This window comes from Pecten maximus, chromosome 14, assembly GCF_902652985.1.
Source record: "Pecten maximus chromosome 14, xPecMax1.1, whole genome shotgun sequence".
Classification (NCBI taxonomy): domain Eukaryota; kingdom Metazoa; phylum Mollusca; class Bivalvia; order Pectinida; family Pectinidae; genus Pecten; species Pecten maximus.
The window spans coordinates 25,538,195-25,565,557 of NC_047028.1; the positions used below are offsets into that span (position 1 = coordinate 25,538,195).

Here is a 27,363-nt window from a genome sequence, read left to right on the forward strand (position 1 = left end):
GATTGTATTTCCTATATCGCCCCATTTGGGCCGAAATTCATTAATAAAGAATTGTATTGTATTATTGTACCCTCCTTTTCCCGTCGTTTGTTATGATGGATTGTTTTCTTTCTTTCTTTCTTTTTTTTAAACTTATATAATTCTACTCAGTTTTCTTATCCATTTATCTGTAAATTTTTAATATCAAAACATATAATTACCACTTTTGCTCATACTATTATTTACTTTTTGACATGTAAATGGTACCATACAGCACAGACAATGCAGTAATTCGATATCTGGACACTACCCCGGGGCCACTATTTCTGTTACGTTGTATGGTTTATATTTTCTTATAAAGCACATTTGCAAATCTTTAGCACTGTTATTTGTTCCTTTGCTAATAAAAAAGTGTATTTGCATACTATAGGTCGGATGTGGCGAAATACTGAAACTACAATTCTTGACCGAATTAAAGAAAGAATGGCCGGTATCACCCAAAGTTTCATTGATCAGATTCTACCAAACAAAACTAGGCCTAATAAAAAAGTTCGCAGATCCAAAAAGATATAGCCATGGTTTTTTTTATCAAATCCCTGATGCTTTCCTTGTTGTTTTTAACGAGAAAAAAACAACAACAACAAAAACAAAAAAACAAAACAAACAAACTGTCCTGTCTTTTTTATTTGATTGGCTAACGTGAGATTCATTTCACAGTTAAGATGCGCGCACAGAAAATAATTTCGAATTTTGAAAAAGGCTATTAAAATTTTAGTCCTCAACCAGTTTTAAATTCAATCATAGGCTGTGTATATTTCGTACTTATTTTCATATTTCCGTTTTGTTTCGATTATCATGTAATCTGCTAAGTCATGCGTGCATGTGTGAAAAAGATGTATTGTGAGCGGAGGAGATTGGTTCTGATAGAATATATCAGTTGTGGATTTCAAATTTCTTTCTTTGTTTCTTCTGTTGTTTTTAGGTTTTCTGGGTTTTTGTTTGTTTTGGTTTTTGTCTAATTTACGTTTATATTAAGATCGGGTACATTCTTCTTCTATTGAAAACAATTTTTATATGATCAATAGGGATTGTATAAAAGATATCAAAATCTTTCAAAATAAATTGATATTTAGATACAGTAGAGTTAAATTGAATTCAACGACATCAAACAGCTGTTTCGTCGATCGTTCCTGCAGTCTTCGGTGATGCTAATTAAGGGATTAAAATGGATAAAAAGGGGACGACCAAAACAAAACAAAACAAGGTACATGTATTAGTCTTTTAATTTATTAATGAACTATTGTTTAAAACAGAAAACAATGGCACGACATCGTCAAGATGACACCGTCTAAAAACAAGCTACTGTTAGGAACAGAAGAAGCACTATGATAAGACGAAACACATCCTATATAATCCATATAGCAAATAAATGCGGATATTTTACCCTGTACAAGATTTGGCTTGATTGTATCACAGATTATATTGCATGTTCTTCAAGCTACTTGAAATATCACACACGCGTTGGGATTTTCACACACACACACCTTCACACATACCCCCCTTGTTAATGGTTTCCCAACACAGCAACTACTAAAACAACGTTTTACGTGAATATTTTGTTGTTGTTTGTGTTTATTCCCCGTTAGTTGTTAGTTGCTCGTAGTAGCTGGTGGCTACTTCAATGAGAAACATACGAAAGGCCCGTTGCATGCTATCCAGTACAACTTTAATAGTAAATAGATGTTAAAAAACATTATCACATAATATATTTATTGGTATTTATTAAACTGAAATTACATGCAACAACGATAAAACATATTGTGGCGAAGACAAGGTTATGGATAGAAGGCACCATGACGTTTGTACTACAAACACAAACGGTTATCTACAAATATGTTCCTTGCACTCATGGTCTGGCGCAGATGTCAACAAACACTGATTATCTTTGCACCAAATAAAAAAATAAAAATAAAAAAAATAATAAAGAATATTTCTCCTTGTTCAGACTAAGTTAAGTATACTTTCACTATTACAGAATACATAATATGATTCAATAGCTCATATTATCAGTAGAAAACTTGTCAATATTTGGTCATATCGAGATTGACAGGTAGTTGAACAAGCATACCTTGATAGCCACAAATACGACAATTTAATGTCCTAGCGATTTAGCTTCAGATATCTCTTGATATTAATTTACGTTAATTATATGGAATGTATAATTTACGGTAGTCTGTCAAATTATTGTAGGACACAGGCTTTAGATGTATTGGCCCCCAGTTCTTCTGTTTGTGCCACTGATGGGTCGTCTAACACTTTCGCCAAATCGGATACCTGACGGTAAAAAACAAACAGATCACATACATATACATAAATGTACCATTTTCGTACTTCTAGAATCTCATAGATTATCAATCTGATACGCTCTCATATTCATAAGCTTTATACAATGCTAATATATGGATTGTGTTTATAAAATTGCGGTCACACAGTGCAATGGTATAGGTTTAGGTTTTTTTTATAATACTACCGTCACGCACATTGCAAAACAATTACACTCAGACCAAACCATTATTATGAAATTACAACGACAATTCATATTTTAAAACGACGACTATAAATTAAAAAAAAAAAAAATCAAAAAAAATCCGGAATCGCATTCCTGAGCAATATGTTCCACAATATACGTACACTTATGGTAGATTTGCCCTTTTCTTTCGTCCTCGACAACAGTTCCCGGACAGCTTCCTGTTGTAAAAAAAGGATTACATTGTCAAAATTTGGGGAAAAGAAGCATAATGGTTATGTATATTGAGATTTCGAGCAATAAATATATATATATATCATTCACACGATTGAACATGTTGTAGTAATATCATTGCAATTCATGCTTAAAACTAGGAAATATATAAGTAATAAAAAAAAATATATACAATACCATATATTATATACTATAGATGTTACATAATATACATTTAGGTTTGTTTCACATTTCCATCTAATGTACGCGCCAAATATCAGATGCCTGCACATGCATATTCTCACCTTATAACGGTGTGTGTATTTGATTAGATTTGTACAACGACGGTTTCTTATACGAGTTTATAGTATATATTTTATGGTTACAATTATCTGTAATCGAGTTCATGGCATGCCGTCACCTCATGAATTATGCTTATTCTCAGATTTACATAATATGAGTCAGGAGAACAATTCTTGTACTTTTCAATGGTTTTCATGCAAATCTTTCTTTATTCACTGTTATAGCATTGTTTCGTAGACTTTTGGAGTAAGGAATATGTTTTTGTATATATTTTGAGTTTCTTGGTAAAGAAACTTGTTTGGGATATTCCATAACTTCAACATTACAGAAATTCTTACTGTTGGGAAAGATTACGTCAATGGCGTGTTATTGGCTCTATCACATTGAAAGGAGACTCCATTCTTTTTAAGTAGTTAGAATATGCAGTTAGCTTAAACAATTTATATGTGAATTGACGAGTGAAATCAATAATACAAACCAGTGTTTTCTTATTCTCCATGTTTTCCTGATGCAGTTTTCTCCCTTGGGATTTGAGGCTTTCCATCTCTTGCACTTTCTGGGACATTTCTGCATTGTGAGCATCCATTGTCTCTTTTAATTTAGTTTTAGCTTTCTTTTTTTCCTTTTCTATCAGCTTTTGCTCGTCTTCCTGATATCTAGCGAGATCATCTTTTAACTTCTTTTCTTCTTCTAGTGTCATAGTAGACATATTTTCCCGCGCACCACTCTGCTGTCCACCAGGTGGCGGTACCGGGATGATAATTCCGTTCGTCATGCCATCATCAATTTCATGTTCCTTTTTCCTTTTCTTCTTTTTCTTTTTCTTCTTTTCCCCGCTATCACCAGCTTCTAACGCAGATTTCTGCAAAACCACCATATTTCATGTATGGATGAAAAATAAAAATAAAAAAAAAATAGAAAAAGTTATAGGAATATAAATTCTTATTTAAAACAGTGTGAAACGCATATACACCCCTGTCAGTGCAAAGTCAATCTTCTTTGATAAGGTCGAGCTCTTCCACAGAAAGCTCTGATGTTAATTACGTTTTGCTTATGAAGTATTTTGTTTATGCATCCTTTTCTTATATAGCCTTATTTTTATCATCCATTCGTCATTGCCGACACTGACTTAACCGACACACTGTCATATCCGACACATTGACACAGTCCCATGGTTTATCGGTAAAGTCAGGTTTCGCTTTACTAGTTATGAGATGGTGCTTGAAAATATGTCTGGTCAGAGGGTAGGGCGTACAAATGGTGTTTACTGCTATAATAGCATGAACCGTAAGAGACGACCAACTTATGGAGATGTTATATTTTCTCCTTGTCCCTATAACATCTCCCGCGACATTGCGTCACATTTGGTCTTTAATTGAACGCTCTCCAATATGAGAAAAGTTTTTATCTTCTATCAAGTGCAAACCAAAGTCTATAAAAAGGGTATGGTTTGTCTTCTACTTGATGCCCAGCTTTGTTAAAGCTAGTAGTGAAGACTGGTTGGCAGTATAATGTGACCAGGTATGCGTGTCGCACTACCCTATCTAGGTGTAGTATTTTATAGCGATGTCACCACAACAGGGTCCTTCGGGATATCGTCAACTTAATTTTGACTTTGATACCTCTGAAGATTCCTAACAAAATATCGAATTATTTGTTATCATAACGTTTACACAATATGATACATATCTTATCATATGTGTATGTTTGTAATTCTGTACACACATATTGCAATCGTTAACTAATTTAGGAAAGATTGTTGTAAAATTTACCCCTATGAAAGTCTTTTCTCGAATCATCAAATCTTTTGTTGGTAGAAGACCCGAATTCCCTTTCGAGGACGATGACTGGTCGCCCTTCTGTCGACCCCACACTTCAATAACAAGGTGACGATCTCTCAAATAATTCAGGAACTGCAAAGATGAAAGAAACACTAGTTAAAGAACCACGGACACAGAGTTTATGAGCTGTTTTTGAATGAACCCACACTTCAATAATAAGGTGGCGATCTCTCAAATAATTCAGGAACTGCAAAGATAAGACACACTGGTGAAAGAACCACTGAAACAGAGTTTATGAGCTGTTTTGAATGAACCCACACTTCAATAATAAGGTGACGATCTCTCAAATAATTCAGGAACTGCAAAGATAAGAAAAAAAACACTATTGAAAGATCCACTGACACAGAGTGCATGAGCTGTTTTTGAATAAAAGAGTGTTGCATGTTCATTTCCGCCTTGGTAAAAGGACAATGCATTTCTCGTTATAGATACATACGATTTGGTATCCCTTACCTGCTGTGTGACTGGGTTCTGTTGATAAAGTTTTTCAAAGTCGAAATCAGGGGCGATTCCTGTTACTTCCTCGGTTTGTGTGTAATCATTATCTAGGTAGAATTTGAATTTGCAGTAGGACTGGAAAATAAAAACGGTAATGTTATTATACAGCGTTCAGTATTTTATGTCTTGTTTGTCACGTAATATGAAATGGGATCAAATTCCAATACAAAATCAACATTAAGTCTCAAAGGCAATAGAGCAGTTCAGGAGATATAAGCCGATTTTATCATTAAAGAATTACAAAGGAAAAAGGTATATAAGGGAAATGCTTTGCATTTTAAACAATTTTGGGGATGAAATAAGTAATCAAGCAGCTGTGATTTGGTTTGCATGCATGCATGTTTGTCATATTACCTGTTGGATATTTGTAGGTAATCCTCGTGCTCCGTTCACTTTCAACATGAAAGTCAAATCTTTGCCAACCTATACAGAAAAGTTTGAAAGTAAACAAAAATATTTTAAACCAATAAATATGAAGTTGCTATCATATTTTGATTAATGTTTAACATGAAACGCTCGCTGTATAACCTTTCGTTGTTTTCGTAGTTTCTATGGAACCATGAACATAAATACAACGAATATTGTCATGAATCATGAAAAAAGTACACACAAATATTTCATGTAATATAGTATAGAAATTGCATATGGCTGCTGATTAAAGTGGTTTTTGCTTATTCCTTTAACTTAATTAAGATTGAATTGCTGTCCATGAGTCATCTCTAATGAACGAGAGGCTCAAGAGCCTTAATGATTACTTTGAATTATAGAAACATAGAAGCCAATAGTTTTCACACAAGGTTGATGGTTCAATTTTCATTTCAGAGACGGTTTGAAGGGCACCAAAAATATGCTTTGCGCACATTGACTCTTACGGTCATGCCTCTCGGGAATTATTAATTATCCCCTTCTCAGTATCAAGCTCTTAAACTTTACACAGGTTGACAATCTGTGTTAAACATTGTCATCTAAATGAAGGTCTGAAACTAAGAATTTTATCACTTTAGATATTCAAGATCAACTGAACATCAATTTGTATGCATCTGATATACGACCCTACTTTATTAACTGACGGACAGTTTCTGGGTAATGAAAACGTGATTGCGCTTAGGAGCTTGTGAAACATTTGAACAAGAGGCATATCTAATATCTAAAGCAACATACCAACTCAGAAGTGTCCTCAAGAAGTTCGATATCCTCCACGGGCTGTTTGTTTTTATCACAAGGGACCACTTCTAGTTGTAAATGGCCTGAAATAAAAAACAAAATGCTAAATGTTAGAATGCTAAATTATATCGTACATCTTTGGTGAAGATACCGGGGTACATTATCTTACTTTTTATTCAAAATTAGTTACTTGGGCAACGTACGTCTGCTTATCGACCCTTTGCATATCAGAACAAAGTAGTTATTTTGATTTGAGTCCAACATCACGTATTACCGTAAAATAGCAGAACAAATCTGAGAGTAATTCAATGTTTATTTGAAGACGACTTAAGACTTTATATATGATTACCGCTATCTGCAGACAGATTCTAACGGAGTACTAACGGAGGATTGTTATATTACATGTACTTTAACTTTGGCACGGGACACGATTTGAAGTTCAATGTGCTGTAAACATACGTACTTATTTTGGCGTACTCAGATTTTAGAGTAAAAGCTAATTAAAACGGATTAGCGGAATGATAGATTAGCACACCGACAATGTTTGTAATACAAATCATTGTAGATAAACTACCATAAGTGCAATCCAAATTTAGCGAAATTCTTCCAGCGCGAAATAGCTGAAATAATATTACCACTAAAATATGTACGTTTGCAGTATACTTGACAAGTACTAGTATTTAAAATTGCTACATAACATAATATCTATAGAGCCTGAAATGGTATATGATATAATTAACATGCAATCTGATCAAAGTATAGATCATCATTATACACTACGTTATGAGGCATTTTAATTAGATTGATTATCACTGAAGCATCAATTTGACAATATATAATGGCTTATACGTCTGGCATATATATGCCTTGATAAAATATATTAATAGGATATACATAGTCTGAGATAACTACCACATAGCATACCTTTGATTTGTGTTTTGTGATCGTGAATATCAGCGTTTTCTTCTATACTGCATTTATATGCCAATGACAGCAGGTTGAGATGTGCTATTCCGATCATCATCTCGGTATCAGCTGGTTCCCAGAATGGATCGTTTTCCTGAAGGGGCAAGAGTGATAGTTAGTAATCACTGCACCTGATTAGTTGTTGGGGAAATTTAACAACCTTAAGATCTTATTTTTCTTTTTTCAACAAATATTGGATGACTTATAAGTTCAAAAGCGATTTATATTCTTGGTGCTTTAGGTGCAGACTGAGTGCAGCTTATGTTTAGAGTTTTTAACAATAGATAATAGCTATTGCCTCCTATGTTTAGCTTAAGTGCAAGCACACTAACTAAAAAACATCAAATAGCTTTTCCTTTAAAACAGAACTGTTTATTAGCCAATTTTAACTGTCAAATTATGTCTTTTTTTTCTCGTGAAGAATCATACTCAGTGTTTGAAGTGTCCGTTCGTCAGGATCTTCATTTGGTGAAAATTCGGTGAAAATTACCTTTGAAACATTCCAGTTTTCGTCCTTGGAGATAAAGTCTTGGTACAGCTGCTGCATGAGGGCGTGACGGTGAATAGCCTTATCTTTGGTCCACATCCAATGATTACCCGTGATCAGGTCCTTCACCTTCATCCGTACCTGGTATATATCGTCATAACATTGAATTACCATGTTAGGGATACAATATGAAAATAATTAATAATAAAAATAATTAAAAAAATAAATAAATAATGAAAGCAACAACATCTAATTGCCTTTGTATTCCTGCAATGTAATTCGGTTTCATTTCATTGTAAATCATGAAAACATTATATTTGGTGTATGAAATGTATTGCTTGTTGAATTTATTCGTGCAATGCTAAATAAAAAGATATAATACGCTTTCTGTCATTCGCTCTATCAGTGACTTCAAATTTATTCATTTCCTCTTGAGATTGGAATGTTTCTTATTCCTGTAAAATAAATCCACGTCGATGTATATTACAGTGTAAAGCAAGTCCAGTGATCATCTCACAACACGACGGTGTTTATTAATGAAATATTGCTTTTGATATTAATTTTGATATACTATCTATTATCAAAAATCTCTTAATCGCTAGCAATTTGATACCTTAAAGACTGGATGTGGTGGCCCTAATTTTTGTGGTGTTACCAAATGGTTGGAGAAATACACATTCATTTTATATGATAAAATATGAATCAGGCAATAACTTTCTCTTTAGATATTACTTTTTAAACTTTCAAATATTCGGAAATAGCGTAAAGGAGAGCCACATAGAAAGTAACAAACAGTATTATATACCTAGTAAACAATGAGATTTCAAGGGAGGTCAACTATCAGAATAATATATTTTCAGAGAATATAGGTGGGTAAAGGTCAATCATCTTCCAAACGTGCTATCACTACACAAAGGAGTGTATTAATATGGAAGTAAAATGGAAGAAATCAGAATATATATGGATTCGTAAATAAGAAGGGAATATTAAAAGTTCATATTCATATACTCGCTTAGTCATTCTTACTTCAGTGATAACCCCCTGAAATAAAGTGTATATATACAAACACACTAAACTTTAATACTGGTTCTTCATTATAAATGTACATTATAAGTATAAGAATATTTGAGTTTTTTTTTAAATTTTGTCTTATATTCTCATTCATAATGCATTGTTGAATATTAATTGAAAACTTTTCAATTTGATTTGCTAGATATTACCTGGGGAAGACAAACCTTTATGATCATGCCTGCTTCTTTGTTGTTTTATTTCATTGTTTATAACTTAATTCATTTTCGAAGATAGAAATCTGATGACACTAGTATGTCTACCTAGCTGTCGTTGGTTGCTTTCAGTCAATTTCCTGAGGTATCATTAAAGATATATGTACCAAAAGAGTGAAAATCTGTTATAAAACTTGGCTCTCACTGGTGAATAAGTTAGATTTTACCATTATCTAGCGGGGTATCAAGTTCATCACCAGAAGGAATTAAATGCTCAATAAATAATTGTCACTGGTTGCTTTATTAGTCTTTTCGCGACATTTGATAGCATTGTAGGGCATTTTCGTTACCACCAAAACGTTTTATAACGTAAGTTAAACACGTCTAGATGGGCCACACATCCCAACTAATTGCAAGTAATGACATTTTGATCATCAAGTGTTCACGCCTACAGTCAGCAAACATGTAAATAGAATTGTATAGCTTGCTATCATCCTGTATCTTGTCTACCCTTTAGTATACCTCTTATAATTTCATTCAAATACCCGGATTACAATTCGTACTTGGTATTAATGTTTTAATAGGTACCTCTGTAGGTCCTCTGTGGAGACTGCGAAACGCGGGAGCAAGTAAAGCAACCTCAAACTTCACTTTCTTGTCCATTTCCTCTGACATGGCGTTGGCTTCATTGACTATCCGGAGTACCTGTGTGACCTCTTCCTGCAGTATCAGGTCCTCTGTAACGAAACCGTAAATATACCGATTCAATATTTTTCATTGAAGAATTAGAAAGCTATTGTTTGTGGTACGAGTGTGATGTGTCATTGGTACCGTAATTTGGAAGCGGTCTATGCAATCACATTTGATGTTTTGTTAATGATTACCTTGACATCATATCATCATATACTGAAGTAGCATGATTTTGTGACCGATGAATACGTTAAACAATACCATTCACAAAGTAGTATGGTTTCATAGGCTGATACAAATATATGCAAAATACCATGTTTTATCAGACAGTATAAATGGCTGTGCTGAAACAAACTTTACATATGTTGAATAGATTATTGTGCGTTTACAATCTGTGTTTTTTTTTTATCTGAAGAACATCTCGTAAAGTACGTGATTTATACCTTTGGACGTGCCATCTTTTGAGACCAGTCCAGCCATCATTGCTAACTCTTGCTGAGCTTGATCAAACGTAGGAGCGGGCGTTGTACTTCCACTCCCTGCTAATTTGGATGCTTCGGAAGGATGGTGGAAAATGTAAAGGGCGTTTGCCCCAAACAACACTCTGAAGTAATGAATGCGACAGGTTGATATGTGTACTCGTATAAAATGATAATTTTAAAAGTAAAAAAAATACACAATTGGGGATTTAAGCTAGATACGCGAATACTGTTTGGCCACGAACCCCCCCCCCCCTCCTCCCCCCCCCCCCCCCCCCCCCCCCATCGCGCATTATTATGTGATGTATGTGATATTTAAGGAATAGGTGCAAAAAAGCAACAAGGAAATTAACCTCACGCGGTATATAAATTAAGGTTTATTTTAGAAAGAGTGAAGCACAAGCACAAAATGTACTGTACTAGCATCAGAAAATGTACACACAAGCAAAGATAATTCTGTAAGCAAATAACTATAATTTCCCTCCACTGAATTTGATGTTGTATGATACATTTTCATGGATTTACATGATGACCTATATAATTTATGCCACATTCGTGTATGCGAATCTTAGGATAAAATTAATTGTAAGCACAATGTATGTAGGTTACATGCATTAATTTGGATGTCTTTTCCAGACTTAAATGGTTATCTAGGTTCCAGCCCACCTGTCATGATGATGTAACCTAGTTTGGGCCAAAATCTTCTGACCATTGACGGTCACTTTGGCGGTGTCAACCGGCACTATCAGCACTGTCCCCTCTTTATTAACGATCTCGGCATGGTTAGGCTGGATGCTGAAAATAATGGATGTATAGTTGATGAAAACTATTAAAACAATATTAAAGACTATTAATGTTCTATTGTTTTCCTGTAGACTGTAAGTAAGGATATATATTTCTACGTTCATATATTTTGTTGTCGTACCATCATATCGAATTATGCATGTATTTGACCTAGATTAATACACTTAATCACTCCCAACATTGGCCTGCCTCAGGTTACTACAACAATATTAGAGATTAATAACATTCACAGCTTCCCCCAGTCCATCGATGGTCAGGGTAGAACAATACTCATTATGGCAGACGTATCCCGAATGTTATATTGCGAATCCAATCATTGAAAACTGGATGAGCTAAGAATCATTAACACTCGTATGTATATATTTGACAACGCCATATACTCACCCAAGACCTGAAAGGGGTATATCTGCACCGGTTTCTGCTGCCTTGCTCCCTATTAAAACCTTTCCTGTGGATTAAAGGGAAAATAGTCTATTACATACAATGTAACGTTCCCAATTGCAAGTATAACAAACTGTTAGTATTCTGACTATATATGACACTTACCTCAAAACTAAATGCAAATTTGTAAGTGCGTTAAATCATAGCACATGCCAATATAAAAAGCTAGCCAGTTAATATGTGATACCGTTCGAGCGGAGCACTGAATAATGTTAGAGAATCTTTAGTTTATAAAGCAATTCAAGAATTTAATGTTACCCCGTTTCTCCAATTGCATATCATCAAAAATATTTAAAATGAACCAATCCTCACCTTTATCACAGAAGTGGACTACCATGCCAGACAGAGCAGCATCTTCATTAAGATTCCAGAAGTGTGGAGTAACTTTCTTGTGTTCCTCCATCTTTTTTTCTTCTTCGATCTTGGCCTAAATATATCAAATGTTGATCAAATATATTATATTGTTACAGTGACCAAAGAAATACAGTGTCCATCGCATTCGAAAATATGCCGTTAAAATTGAATGTGATATGCTCTCCTTACAAGGAGGACACTCCGTTCAATGTAAATAAGGAGACAATACTATTGTAGCTATATATGTAAGGACAAAGGTTAGTTTCATTAAGTTTCGCCGAAGAAGCATGCGTCTTATTTTGCTTATATTTTATGAGGGTCTACATGCAAATCTATATTTTTTTCTTCATTTTCAACTGTTTTGTTGATTTTTAGTTAGAATTACGGTTTCATTTCATTATCGGTATTCTCTTCTGTTTTCACATTGTAACATTCTAATATATTGTAGGAATGAACGGCAATGATACAAATTCCAAGTGTTGCTATATGTGTAGCACATCTATTTTAGTCTCTTCAATGTCATTAAACAGAAAACATCGGAGAAATTCTGGTTTCTGCACGGAGATATCATCTAACATCTACGAGTACAGTGAACATTAATTGGTAGGCTCTTGATTATCTCCTTAAACTGACTTAATAAGAGAAGCCATCTCCAGTTCCGCAGAGGGCTCCCGGTTTAGTCGTCGCACATAGCAATACGTGCGATAAAACGACGTTTCTGCACGGGTTGCAACATTGCTAATGAATCTATGGGAACATGATTTGTAGCACATTTTTTTCTGATGACCAAGACTTCAGATTTTATCTGCCTTAAAGAATAATGATATTTATGATAGAACAAACGGAAGAAATAGTAACGGTATACCTGGTTTTCTTTCTGTGCTTTCTCAAGTCGTTGTTCCCAGGTTGTCTTCATTTCATCCATTTCCTTTTGATTTTGTTGAAGTTGTTCCTCTAGCAGCCGTTTTTCTTCACTTGTGGCTATAAATGAAATTGATTTTTGTTCACTTTCATACCTATACTTATATTTCATTAATTAACAAAATACAACAAAAATTAAATTACTCTCATTCCTTACACACATTTGAGAATAATATGCAGTCAGAAATTGGCTATATGTATTAATAGACATTAATAAAAGCCTTAAAATGTCAAAAATATGAAACGCTTATGAAGTTTAAACACCATAATATTAAATAGCCAATATTTACCCCAATACTTATTCGAATATTTTTGATAAAAGCTGCACGAGTGTCATAATCATATTGTATATTGTTAATCGCAAGCACCTCGTGTTACATTGTGTATCAAACATCTCGTATTGCATTGTATATAAAACACCTTGTGATATATCAAATCCACGTGACGTTCTACGTGCTCGGTCATGTAATCCTAATACCGGAAATATCAAAATCGTGATTCACAAGAACTAAGTATGTACATCATAAATGAACAGTTCACAACTTTGTACGCATAGACAATTTTGACCACACCTTCATTTTAGATTCCTCGGTTTTAACCAGTTACCAATATCACGGTTTTTTTGAAAAAAAAATAAGAAAAAAAAAATAAATAGAAATAGGTGATCACCAGCTAAATAGGTTTCGTACACACAAATCGTACCTCCTGTTTCCCCTCCTTGAATCGCGGTAATTCCTCCTTCTTTTAAAAGCTTCAATAGCCTCGCATTTTCCTCTCGTAGTTCTCGAATAAGTTTATCTGTAGGGTTCTCATTGACAGTGGCCGTAGTCTTAATCGCTTTCGCTCGATCGGCTAAACAAGTATATAATATCAGTTATAGTTTCACAAGTATATAATATCAGTTATGGTTTCTTAAAAGTGATATTTTCTCGAAGACACACATTTTATTTGTATATTTCAAATAACATGTAGAGTCATCGACCTTATGTAGAGCTGTATACACAGGAAATTATACATCAATGTTCAGACACAGAAAACGTTTTTCAAAAACAAGATAGTATTTTACCCGTTAATTCGAAATCAGCGGGGTCACGAAAAACATTATAAAGAATCCCTACTATTCGAGGTCGAACCTATCTTATGTAAAATTTTAATGTCGCAACTGATTTTTTTATTTCAACTTTTGAGTTATCAGAGTTCTAAACGACGAAGTTTTACTGTATAAACAATGGAATCTTAAGATGTAAACACAGACACAGGATGTCTTACCAAATCTAAGAGTGGAAAGTGTTTCTTTATAGTTGATATCAGCTGGACTGAGTGCGGCAATCTAGTAGAACAAACAAGACACCAGAGGAGTGATGGATATACAATCGACTTTTATGATGAAATGGACGGACGTAGGACAGATTGATTATAATATTATTGTGCTAATATGATTTCCTTAGCTTTAAATAAAACCGTTACTGTATTACACTAACGTTTGGTTATAAATTATAGATGTGGATCCACAGCGAAATAAATGTACAGGCCGATAGTAATGACAACATTGTACATCTTTGTTAAAGCAGTTTAGTATCTGAGAAATATGTCGATTTTCCGGAAAGTTTCCCATTTTTACTTCAATTCTCCTCTTTTTTATACTTTTTGCATATTTTTTACCCATTTTAATTTTCCCGATTTCCATATAAAATTCCGTACGTTTGATCCCTAACATTACTGTCAAGTCCTAGAAGGACGATACAGCTGTATGATGTCACTAGCATCACTGTCAAGTCCTAGAAGGACGATACAGCTGTATGATGTCACTAGCATCACTGTCAAGTCCTAGAAGGACGATACAGCTGTATGATGTCACTAGCATCACTGTCAAGTCCTAGAAGGACGATACAGCTGTATGATGTCAATAGCAACACTGTCAAGTCCTAGAAGGACGATACAGCTGTATGATGTCACTAGCAACACTGTCAAGTCCTAGAAGGACGATGCAGGTGTGTGATGTAGTTTTATATTCATTATTCGACACGTACTGTATCTTCAGCTAAACTTATTGTAATCCTGGTAAATACATGATAAATTCAAAATTATGATATCTGACACGAAAAACAATGTTAATGTGTAAACTTACCATAATAGTTTTACTATTGCCGCCAAGAGCGTTCTTCAACAACTTTGTCAATGCTGAATCTCTGTATGGAACTGAAATCAGAGAGCATTTTGTCATATCACAACGCGAATTAGTTTAATAGGATATAATATATTGTAATACGAGGACATGTTACACACTATCGATGTACCTCTGATAAACCAAAGAAGACAATCAATAATGGCGGGAGAATGTTGGGAGAATAACGCCTGAAAATTTAACGTTGTCCTGTCTACTCAAATTCCTATGCACAAATGCACCATGGTAGCAGTACGGTGTCACCACATCTCTTAGAACGGTGATACATCTAGAGGACGACTGTAGAATTTCCAGTTCGGTCTACCATTGAGTGGCAATATCGCTAACGAAATTAATCAAGCCATACAGGGGTAGTACCGTTGCGACCCAAATCGGTCAGGTGTGACAGACCCTTGATAATAATTTAATTCGACAAACAAAGTACAAATGACGACTAGCTTTAAAATAAACCTATGGATACTAGTTAGAATTATAGATTCATAATCACATCATATTTCATATTTGATAATGCAAATTTTGGAATGTGTCAATGACATTTTTGGGCATATTGATAAGTTACTGAATGGCTTGCTCATAGCTAGAGCGTTGATGGCGTTTATAGGCAGATTGATAACTTACTGAATGGTTTGCTCATAGCTAGAGCGTTGATGACGTTAATAGGCAGATTGATAACTTACTGAATGGTTTGTTCATAGCTAGAGCGTTGATGGCGTTTATAGGCAGATTGATAACGTACTGAACGGTTGCTCATAGCTAGAGCGTTGATGGCGTTTATAGGCAGATTGATAACTTACTGAATGGTTTGTTCATAGCTAGAGCGTTGATGACGTTGCCGAGTGAGCTTAGAGATTGGTTGATACTACTTCCCTCCTTCAGCCTGTCCCCCTGTGCTCCAGTACTTGCAACTCTCTCACTGATAACATCAAACAAAGTAAAATATGTATCAACTACACATTATATTGCGAATTGTGAGAAATTGTTAGGTTTTCTGTAAAAATTGAGGTTGTTACAGTTGTATCAGAGCGCATGGTTGTTTTAATTAAAATCACTGCCACCGCTAGGGATCGAACCCAGGACCTCTGGCTTACTAATCTTAGGCTCAACCGATCAAGCTAAATACAATCTTTCTAGCCGAGTGGCATCTTGTAGATATGTTTTCCCTTTGTTACAAAGTTCATAAACTGGCAATAGGAAACTTACGCGTGTCCTTATTGTAGCCATTTGTCAATATATTGTAGCCTTACTGTACTCCTATTTCATCACTCTTTGACCTTTATCATCAACCTATTGTAGTCCGACCGACCTCTACTGTACACCTACTTTAATTGTACCTCTATTGTTCGCCCCACTGTAACCCTATTGCACCGCTTTGGTGCCCTCCATTGCATCATACATCCGCACAATTGGAAGACCTATTACAGTTAATGTTGCTACATCATTATGCACTTATCGTGACGAATACCGCCGGTATGCGCAAATGCATTGTCATAGCAACCGATTATGACAAAGTTTGCAATAACGATAATATAGTTTAGCACGTGATTGTTGCCTACCTGCCAGCCAGATCGACGAGATTGACGACGGATGTTTTAGTCATGCTCTGACCATTATCGTCCTTAGTCACCTGTTTGAAGTGGACAGCCACGATGGTATGAGCTCGGCTGAATAAATATCAAAATTAGAAATCATAAATGCAACATCTATGTTAATGTATATATAAATGGATTTAGGAAATACTTAAATCAAGAGAGTCTCCATTTTTATTTGAGACAGTGATTGAAAAATCAAACAAGGCAACATATCCAATTCATACCTTTATTAAGTGATCGATCAAATTTCGGGAACAATTAAAAAAGAAAAACGATTATGAATTAAGCTAATTAATTCGTTCATAGTCTCTCTTCCTAGAATTACTATTTTGTGTATCATGTATACAAAAGAAATACTTGAAATAAGAGATCAGTTTAAGACATTCAGACATTCGAAAACAAAACGAATCAATTGGTTACTTCCCAAACTTGGTATATCATTATTTTAGTTCCAGCTAAACAGACATAATGGGCCTCTTCGTTTATGCGGACAAACCGGTTCGTCAGTTTTTAAATGTAATATTTCAAACATATATCCTGCAGACCTGCACATGTTAATATAGGCCTTGGGAATCTTTGTCAAGGCTCGTATGAAAACAATATAAATTTGCCAGGTCCGTCTTTATTTCATAAACGAACAACACCGGTCCAACTGGACAAACCTCATGGACCGCAAAAACGAAAACGGCCCAGTTTTACTTAGATATGTAAAGCCTCAACTTCCGGTTATACTGACCTGCTTGTTGCATTCATATTGGTCGATGCCACAGTTCTATTCTTAGTACCTTCGTTAATTTTGTTTTCAATCTCAGGATAGCTGTTCACCAGTGATGTCGTAAGCGCCTCAACTAAACATAAACATGATTGAAATTACTTGAAAAATCCTTCTGTTAAACCAACCTATTTCAAAAATCTAACTTTTTAAAGATTGAACGGTTACTAGGATACCAATCGCCTCAATATATTTTTGTATTTCTTTTGGGCAGCTTGAAGGGATTATATATTACTTTCAGAATAATTTGATAAAATGGTTATTGTCAGATGGCTTTTGCTGTATATACAGTAAAACTTTCTAAATACGTATCACACCATTGTCACACTGATTGTGGCACAATCCAATTAACTTTTTTTAACTCATAGTTATTAACTTTTTTAATCAGTTTATTGTGACCCCCACCCCCCCACAGGGCCCCTGGTTTTCAGCCATTTCGGCTAGTTGTATGCGTGATTCGCTTATTCAAGAGATGAAACCAACGAAAGCGAACTTTAGCATTTATTTGTTTTTCTATGACCATCATTGTAGAATATTTGCTTGGATTGATATTTTCGGTAAACTAAGAGACATATTACGTTAACTAGGATGTCACCATAGCTACAATGCTAATACAATTAAACTCATTTTACCATAAAAGCCTCGTTTCGCATCGCTCTTGATTTTCATGCTCCCTTTGTTTTTGATTGTTTTTGAGTTCAATAAATCACGGACCTGCTCGTTGTATATTTCTAACATGCTTATCATCACCTGGAATGTAAAATATAGAAAAGACAATTTATGATACACTATCAGCAAGCAAGGACGAAACCATGTCTCCTAGAAGAGGAGAAATAAAAAAAAAAGTAATCATAATTCATAATTACACCGTCAGCATCAAGCATGGACAAAAGGCTATGCCTTACTTTAAAATGGGATTATTGCAATGAATAGAAGATTCATGTTATTGCAAAATTACCCCAAAGTACCAAAACTTTACTGAATTTATTAGATATGAGATTATTGCACTATAAATATATTTATATATTTATAAATATTTTTCATTTGAGTAGCACACTGGTATTGCCTTGGCTTCTATTCTACATGTCCGAGCCTTTGCCTCGTTGCATCACTGAATAAGCTTATTATTAATTATTCACTATTTACAATACATCGGTAATTAACATGTTAATGTAAATATTACCTCGTATACCCCTTTGTCTTTGACGTCACCAGCTTCAGACCTTTTTTGGTCAATGCCACTGAAGAGTTCCGTACACACCATGGGTACAATGCCTTTGTTGGATTGGTATCCGACCATGGAATACGTCTTTCCACTTCCGGTTTGGCCGTACGCAAACAGGGAACAATTGTAGCCCTTCCACGCATTCTCCAGCACGCCTCTTCCCAGATCGTCAAATACACGTTTCTAGAGAGAGACACGAAAATCTTACATCAAGTGTCCTATTCCCTACTAGCAGTACAATATTCGTTTTATAAGCAACATACTGTCAATGAGATTTGATATTCCAGTGTTTACTTGCCCTGCCGTAAGGAAATTATAGCCATAGTCACCGCCATCTTTAGGCAAAAAACAAAAATACAAGTTAAAAATATAATAATCCTCTGAAATGAATCTCGAGATTGCAAGGCCGTTCAATTTGTTGACTTTGAACTTGCCTGGCGCTCCTCTGCAACCGATTGGTAATTTTTCCTCTTACACTAATCTTTGGGCATTACATATGAATGAATATCCTTGTTACCTGACCCTTTTTTCCGTTTCCGTTGGACTACAATATAGGACAATAGGACAGTGTAGTCCAACGGAAACGGAAATAAGGCTCAGGGAACCAGACGAATGAATAAAAGGGTGTAGCGAGAGAAAGGGGACGTAACTCATGGAGTATCGAGATACATATAAAGTCATTATACAGTACCTGATCGGCATATTTCGTTCCTGTTGGTTCCATGTATCCGTCCGGACGCGTGTTAAATTCATCATGTGACCAATACGAGTAGTCGAAATGAAACTTCTTGGGCTCCGCGCTCATTTCCTCGGGGTTGGTGATCTCCGTAGTTTTCCCCGCCATCTTGATGACAAGAGTGGCATTTCTCTCCTTCTCTCTGTCATTGTGGGTATTGTCAAGGACAAATTTATCCACCTACTGAATTATCAACCTATAAACATATCTAGATATGGCGCTTGTGATTTTCACAAAAAAATGTGTTTTCCCGCAATTCCATCAAACATATAAAAAGTATCAGGGTTGTCAAGCAATGATGATTTCTAAGATCAAATATAATTGTTATTATATTTCAAAAAGGATTGTCGAGCAAAAAAAGGTATTTATATAGACGGGGTTTGTTATATATAGGTATTTATATAGACGGGGTTTGTTATATACAGGTTTTTATATAGATGGGGTTTGTTATATACAGGAATTTATATAGACGGGGTTTGTTATATACAGGTATTTATATAGACGGGGTTTGTTATATACAGGTATTTATATAGATATGGTTTGTTATATACCGGTATTTATATAGACGGGGTTTGTTATATACAGGTTTTTATATAGACGGGGTTTGTTATATACAGGTATTTATATAGATATGGTTTGTTATATACCGGTATTTATATAGACGGGGTTTGTTATATACAGGTTTTTATATAGACGGGGTTTATTATATACAGGTATTTATATAGACGTGGTTTGTTATATACAGGTGTTTATATAGACGGGGTTGGTTATATACAGGTATTTATATAGACGGGGTTTGTTATATACAGGTATTAATATAGACGGGGTTTGTTGTATACAAGTATTTATATAGACGTGGTTTGTTATATACAGGTGTTTATATAGACGGGGTTTGTTATATACAGATATTTATATAGACGGGGTTTGTTATATACAGGTATTTATATAGATTGGATTTATTATATACAGGTATTTATATAGAACGGGTTTATTATATACAGGTATTTATATAGGCGGGGTTTATTATATACAGGTATTTGTATAGACGGGGTTCGTTTTATACAGGTATTTATATAGACGGAGCTTGTTTATACAGGTGTTTATATAGACAGGGTTTGTTATATACAGGTATTTATATAGACGGGGTTTGTTATATACAGGTATTTATATAGACGGGGTTTGTTATATACAGATATTTATATAGACGGGGTTTGTTATATACAGGTATTTGTATAGACGTGGTTTGTTATATACAGGTTTTTATATAGACGGGTTTGTTATATACAGGTATTTATATAGACGTGGTTTGTAATATACAGGTATATATGTAGACGGGGTTTGTTATATACAGGTATTTATATAGACGGGGTTTGTTATATACAGGTATTTATATAGACGGGGTTTGTTATATACAGGTATTTATATAGACGGGTTTGTTATATACAGGTATTTATATAGACAGGGTTTGTTATATACAGGTATTTGTATAGACGTTTTTTTTTATAAACATGTATTTATATAGACGGGGTTTGTTTTACACAGGTATTTATATAGACGGGGTTTGTTATATACAGGTATTTATATAGACGGGGTTTATTATATACAGGTATTTATATAGACGGGGTTTGTTATATACAGGTGTTTATATAGACGGGGTTTGTTATATACAGGTACAGTATATATATACACGGGGTTTGTTATATACGGGTATTTATATAGACGGGGTTTGTTTTATACAGGTATTTATATAGACGGGGTTTGTTATATACAGGTATTTATATAGACGGGGTTTGTTATATACAGGTATTTATATAGATATGGTTTGTTATATACAGGTATTTATATAGACGGGGTTTATTATATACAGGTATTTATATAGACGGGGTTTGTTATATACAGGTATTTATATAGACGGGGTTTGTTATAAACAGGTATTTATATAGAACGGGTTTATTATATACAGGTTTTTATATAGACGGGGTTTGTTATATACAGATATTTATATAGACGGGGTTTATTATATACAGGTATTTATATAGACGGGGTTTGTTTTATACAGATATTTATATAGACGGGGTTTGTTATATACAGGTTTTTGTATAGATATGGTTTGTTATATACCGGTATTTATATAGACGGGGTTTGTTATATACAGGTTTTTATATAGACGGGGTTTGTTATATACAGGTATTCAAATAGACGGGGTTTATTATATACAAGTATTTATATAGATATGGTTTATTATATACAGGTATTTATATAGACGTGGTTTTTTATATACAGGTGTTTATATAGACGGGGTTGGTTATATACAGGTATTTATATAGACGGGGTTTGTTATATACAGGTATTTATATAGACGGGGTTTGTTATATACAGATATTTATATAGACGGGGTTTGTTATATACAGGTATTTGTATAGACGTGGTTTGTTATATACAGGTTTTTATATAGACGGGGTTTATTATATACAGGTATTTATATAGACGGGGTTTGTTATATACAGGTATTTATATAGACGGGGTTTGTTATAAACAGGTATTTATATAGAACGGGTTTATTATATACAGGTTTTTATATAGACGGGGTTTGTTATATACAGATATTTATATAGACGGGGTTTATTATATACAGGTATTTATATAGACGGGGTTTGTTTTATACAGATATTTATATAGACGGGGTTTGTTATATACAGGTTTTTGTATAGATATGGTTTGTTATATACCGGTATTTATATAGACGGGGTTTGTTATATACAGGTTTTTATATAGACGGGGTTTGTTATATACAGGTATTCAAATAGACGGGGTTTATTATATACAAGTATTTAACTAGATATGGTTTATTATATACAGGTATTTATATAGACGTGGTTTGTTATATACAGGTGTTTATATAGACGGGGTTTGTTATATACAGGTATTTATATAGACGGGGTTTGTTATATACAGGTATTTATATAGACGGGGTTTGTTATATACAGATATTTATATACACGGGGTTTGTTATATACAGGTATTTGTATAGACGTGGTTTGTTATATACAGGTTTTTATATAGACGGGTTTGTTATATACAGGTATTTATATAGACGTGGTTTGTAATATACAGGTATATATATAGACGGGGTTTGTTATATACAGGTATTTATATAGACGGGGTTTGTTATATACAGGTATTTATATAGACGGGTTTGTTATATACAGGTATTTATATAGACAGGGTTTGTTATATACAGGTATTTGTATAGACGTTTTTTTTTTATAAACATATATTTATATAGACGGGGTTTGTTTTACACAGGTATTTATATAGACGGGGTTTGTTATATACAGGTATTTATATAGACGGGGTTTATTATATACAGGTATTTATATAGACGGGGTTTGTTATATACAGGTGTTTATATAGACGGGGTTTGTTATATACAGGTACAGTATATATATACACGGGGTTTGTTATATACAGGTATTTATATAGACGGGGTTTGTTTTACACAGGTATTTATATAGACGGGGTTTGTTATATACAGGTATTTATATAGACGGGGTTTGTTATATACAGGTATTTATATAGATATGGTTTGTTATATACAGGTATTTATATAGACGGGGTTTATTATATACAGGTATTTATATAGACGGGGTTTGTTATATACAGGTATTTATATAGACGGGGTTTGTTATAAACAGGTATTTATATAGAACGGGTTTATTATATACAGGTTTTTATATAGACGGGGTTTGTTATATACAGATATTTATATAGACGGGGTTTATTATATACAGGTATTTATATAGACGGGGTTTGTTATATACAGATATTTATATAGACGGGTTTGTTATATACAGGTATTCATATAGACGGGGTTTGTTATATACAGGTATTTATATAGACGGGGTTTGTTATATACAGGTATTTTATAGACGGGGTTTGTTGTATACAGGTATTTATATAGGCGGGGTTTATTATATACAGGTATTTATATAGACGGGGTTTGTTATATACAGGAATTTATATAGACGGGGTTTGTTATATACAGATATTTATATAGACGGGGTTTGTTATATACAGGTATTTATATAGACGGGGTTTATTATATACAAGTGATCATTTTATGCAGTGTTTTGATGATATACATATGCTTATTATAGACAGAATTTTGTTATATTAATGCAATCCTTATAGCCAGGCTGTCTTTATAGACAGGGTTTTGTTCCACATAGTAACTAAGGGGCAGGTTCGACTGTCAATATATCAATGTGGACACGATAATAAAACGTATACGAAACAGTGAAAATTTCCTTTACAATTTTAGATACAATGTATGTATACATAACAATACCTGTTACGTACGTCTATTGTAATATCTAAACCTGACCTTATTTATCAAGTTAGAACTGCTTTAGGATACCGTGCGACATGAACAGTGACATCATATTGACAATGTGGGGCTGTAGTGGCCTACTTATCTAAGATAGAGTCAATATTTGGCTGTCGTTGGTAGTTACGCCAGTCGTGACAATGACAAAAGTGAATTTTCGTGGAACTTCAATACAGTGTACCATGGCCTATTGTTGACTATGACTTGTAAATAAAGGTGGGATATGGAAAGTTTTCGAATGGTTTATTTGGTTTATTTTGTTTAACGTCCTATCAACAGCCACGGTCATTTAAGGACGTGCCAGGTTTTAAAGGTGGAGGAAAGCCGGAGTACCCGCAGAAAAACGTGTGGGTTTGAACTCGCGACCCAGAGGTGGAGGGCTTGTAATACAGTGTCGAGACACCTTAACCACTCAGCCACCCCCCACCCCCACCCCCCAGTTTACAACACCGGTATGTTTATTGATCCTATTTATCGATCGGGGTTGTCAATGCAATGTTAAGGGATTTAAACTATTCCCCTACTGCTATTTAACTTTGAAGTTATTAATCACAATTTAAGGTTATTACTTTTAAATGACTATATGGTAACACTTGGTATAATTGATCCGCGTTACATAAATGTGCAGTTAAATCAGTAATATCGAGTCACACGAAAATTGCGCTGTCAATTAAATTCGGTATAAGCTTTTAAATGCATTTGAGTTTTTCACGCTCATGTACTTGTTTGCATACATAACAGGTGTTCCCATGTTCACGTATTGATACCCTATGGAGTTGAAACGTAAACCTTATGGTGGACAATTTTTATTTTCCATTAACTATATATATACCGCTATTATTTCTGTTTGGGCGACGAAATACCAATTAACACAACATACTTAGTGTATACTGACATAGAGAGCCTTATTTTAATCCTACGATGGCACGTTTATCTAAATATAACACCTAGAACTACTACTACTAACACATTGGCTTTTATCGATTATCGATTACCTGAACCGGAAATGAAGATGTACGGGTACTAATCTTACCTGTCTTACGATCGTCGATTGCGCGTGCGTGCTTGGCAACGCTCGATCGATTGTTGCTGATGCTGTTTACATCTCCATGTGCACATGCTTAGTGGACACAATATATATACATATATACATAGATAAACATAACACAAAGGATATGAATGGTCTCACGCGAACGGCTACCTTCACGTTTTCCGCCATGATTGTTTTCCTTGCTTATTCCTGGAACAGTACCTTACTGTCGCTAAGATATACTTAAAGACATTCCTGTTAATTCCGTTGACTAATAAAGAGATATCTATTCCCTGGTGACATCAAAATCTGGTAAATTCCACTGATAAATTGTTAAATGTCTCTAAATGTTTCCCGACAAACAGTCCTTAAATCCCCGTCGAAGACAAAAACACATTCCTGTCGCTATGATTGTGATCATGTGTTTGTAAAATGTTTTCTGAGAATTCCTCTTCACTTTACTTCATGAAACATGTGATTGGACACGGAATTCACCTACAGACAACACAATGATCAGCTCCAAATCAATATATGTGCCTCTATCACACGGTATACACATGTGTACATACATACATATGTATAGTATGCTAAGCTAGTGTAACTGATTACGGGTACGCATGAACAGCACACATTATGTTTTGGTAAATGATCGTCGAGCGTTGTATTGATCAGTATTCATACCGAGGCGTATATCTAGTGTGTTCATACCCACTACTAACAGCTCTCCGAACACACAATACCGACATAAGAGGTTGATCTACCCGACAGGATTTAAAGGCCTTGTTTAATGTCAGGTTTTTACACGAACTTAGTTCTCGACTGTTACAATGTAAGACGCTTTATACTGGAATTTAAATATACAATGCCCTTGTTAGCTTCATTTTATAAAACCTTCATGAATCGCCATGCATATAATTACAAAACGTTTTTAGTCATCCATGACCATGTAAAATGATTTTTTTAACTAAAGGGAGGTAATGTATAATTTACCAATACATTCGAAAAGCATTCACTTTCATTTTTGATTTAGATAGAAACTGTCATTCTCAACTCCAATGTGCGATACATAATCACATAATTATGAACGAAATACTTACACGACATGACAACCAGATCTATTTGAGAGAGAGAGAGAGAGAGAGAGAGAGAGAGAGAGAGAGAGGGGGGGGGGGGGGGGGGGGATATGACGGCAGAGGCAAGTACTTAACACTTTTCTGTTTTCTGATTTAAATTCAATTTAATAACAAAAATATACTATCTTTAGTAACAGAGTTGTTGATTACAATATATCTACATATAAACGTTCAATTTGGAAACAAAAAATGCTCATTAAGTTTATATGCAAATATAAGAATTTCGAAACTTATTCACAAACGTATTACTATGTAATACCATCCCATCAGGCGATATATTATAGATAGCTATATTAACAATTCAATAATAAATATGTTTACATATATACGAGGGATAATTGATATGTTGTGAGCCTCGTATTGAAGGAGGTACTCAAGGTTGTTCTTTTTAAGTCCTACTATTCTCTGACTATATAGGGCCGTGTGCCCAAGGACTGGTCTCATTTCGTTGATTTATATCGACGAAGTGGCACACTATGTACAGTAAACAAGACAAGCTGCTTTTGCAAAATGTACAAAATTGGTGAAAGAGCAGTGATCCAATATTTGCATGAAAAGGTTTAACACCCGAGGATATCCATAATGACATAGTAGTAATACTAGGGAAAGATGCCCCTTTATATGCTACAGAGAAAAGGTGGGTGGCGGAATTTAAGCGCGGCTGACAGAGCCTTGAAGATGAACCCTTCCTGGCCTGTCAATGTTGCAACTCCAGATGTGGTCAATAAAATTCATGATATTCTTTTGACTGACAGACGAGTTAGAGAAAGATATATAGCCAGTATAATTGGTAATTCTCAGGAAGGAGTACATTCCATTCTGACCAAGGATCTTGCAATGAAAAAGCTTTCGGCTCGACTGGTTCCAAGACTTCTGACAGTTGATCAGAAGCACACCAGGTGCAAATTATCGCGTGCTAATCTTAACCTTTTTGAGGAAGATCCTGCCAGCTGTCTTCAGAGATTTGTCACTATGGATGAAACTTGAATTTTACCCCAGAGGCCAAACAACAATCGAAATAATAGAAGCACCCTGGCTCTCACCCGCAAAAGATGGTAAAGACTGTTCCATCAGCAGGGAAGGTTATGGCTTTGGTTTTCTGAGAAGCAGATGGTATTCTGCTGATAGCTTACCTCTAAAAGGGACAAAAATCAACGGCACATACTATGCTTCACTTCTGAGGCAGCTACGGGAAAATATTAAACTTAAGCGCTGCGGAAAGCTCACTAAAGTTGTGTTATTCTATCAGGACAATGCCCCTGTTCACAAGTTTGTCATTGCCATAGCTGTGGCTTTAAATTGATTGAACATCCGCCTTATTCAGGCATCCACTTTCAGTCCGATGATGACGTCATACATACAGTGGTTGACTTTCAGAACAGCCAAGAAAAGGAGTTCTGTAAAAGTTGCATCGAG

At 34.7% G+C, this 27,363-nt stretch overlaps 1 protein-coding gene across 2 annotated transcripts; it reads right to left on the minus strand.

Annotated features, from left to right (window-relative positions):
• Positions 1 to 1,246: 1,246 nt before the first annotated feature.
• LOC117342084 (kinesin-like protein KIF13A) lies at positions 1,247 to 25,491 on the minus strand. 2 transcript variants are annotated; one of them, XM_033904069.1, is made up of 26 exons: positions 24,962 to 25,491; positions 19,353 to 19,547; positions 18,620 to 18,844; positions 18,069 to 18,186; positions 17,401 to 17,512; positions 16,629 to 16,736; positions 15,870 to 15,988; positions 15,019 to 15,089; positions 14,160 to 14,220; positions 13,593 to 13,742; positions 12,835 to 12,950; positions 11,928 to 12,042; positions 11,559 to 11,622; positions 11,037 to 11,165; positions 10,335 to 10,495; positions 9,790 to 9,938; positions 9,005 to 9,019; positions 7,982 to 8,119; positions 7,450 to 7,585; positions 6,523 to 6,608; positions 5,716 to 5,784; positions 5,317 to 5,436; positions 4,795 to 4,935; positions 3,501 to 3,884; positions 2,671 to 2,727; positions 1,247 to 2,313 (listed from the first exon to the last, which is right to left on the minus strand). In XM_033904069.1, exons 1-26 carry the CDS (start codon positions 25,001 to 25,003, stop codon positions 2,221 to 2,223), a joined length of 3,174 nt encoding a protein of 1,057 aa, XP_033759960.1. In that variant the 5' UTR covers positions 25,004 to 25,491; the 3' UTR covers positions 1,247 to 2,220. The 2 variants fall into 2 exon arrangements, with proteins under 2 accessions (XP_033759960.1, XP_033759961.1); XM_033904070.1 differs by lacking the exon at positions 9,005 to 9,019.
• Between the last annotated feature and the right edge of the window lie 1,872 nt (positions 25,492 to 27,363).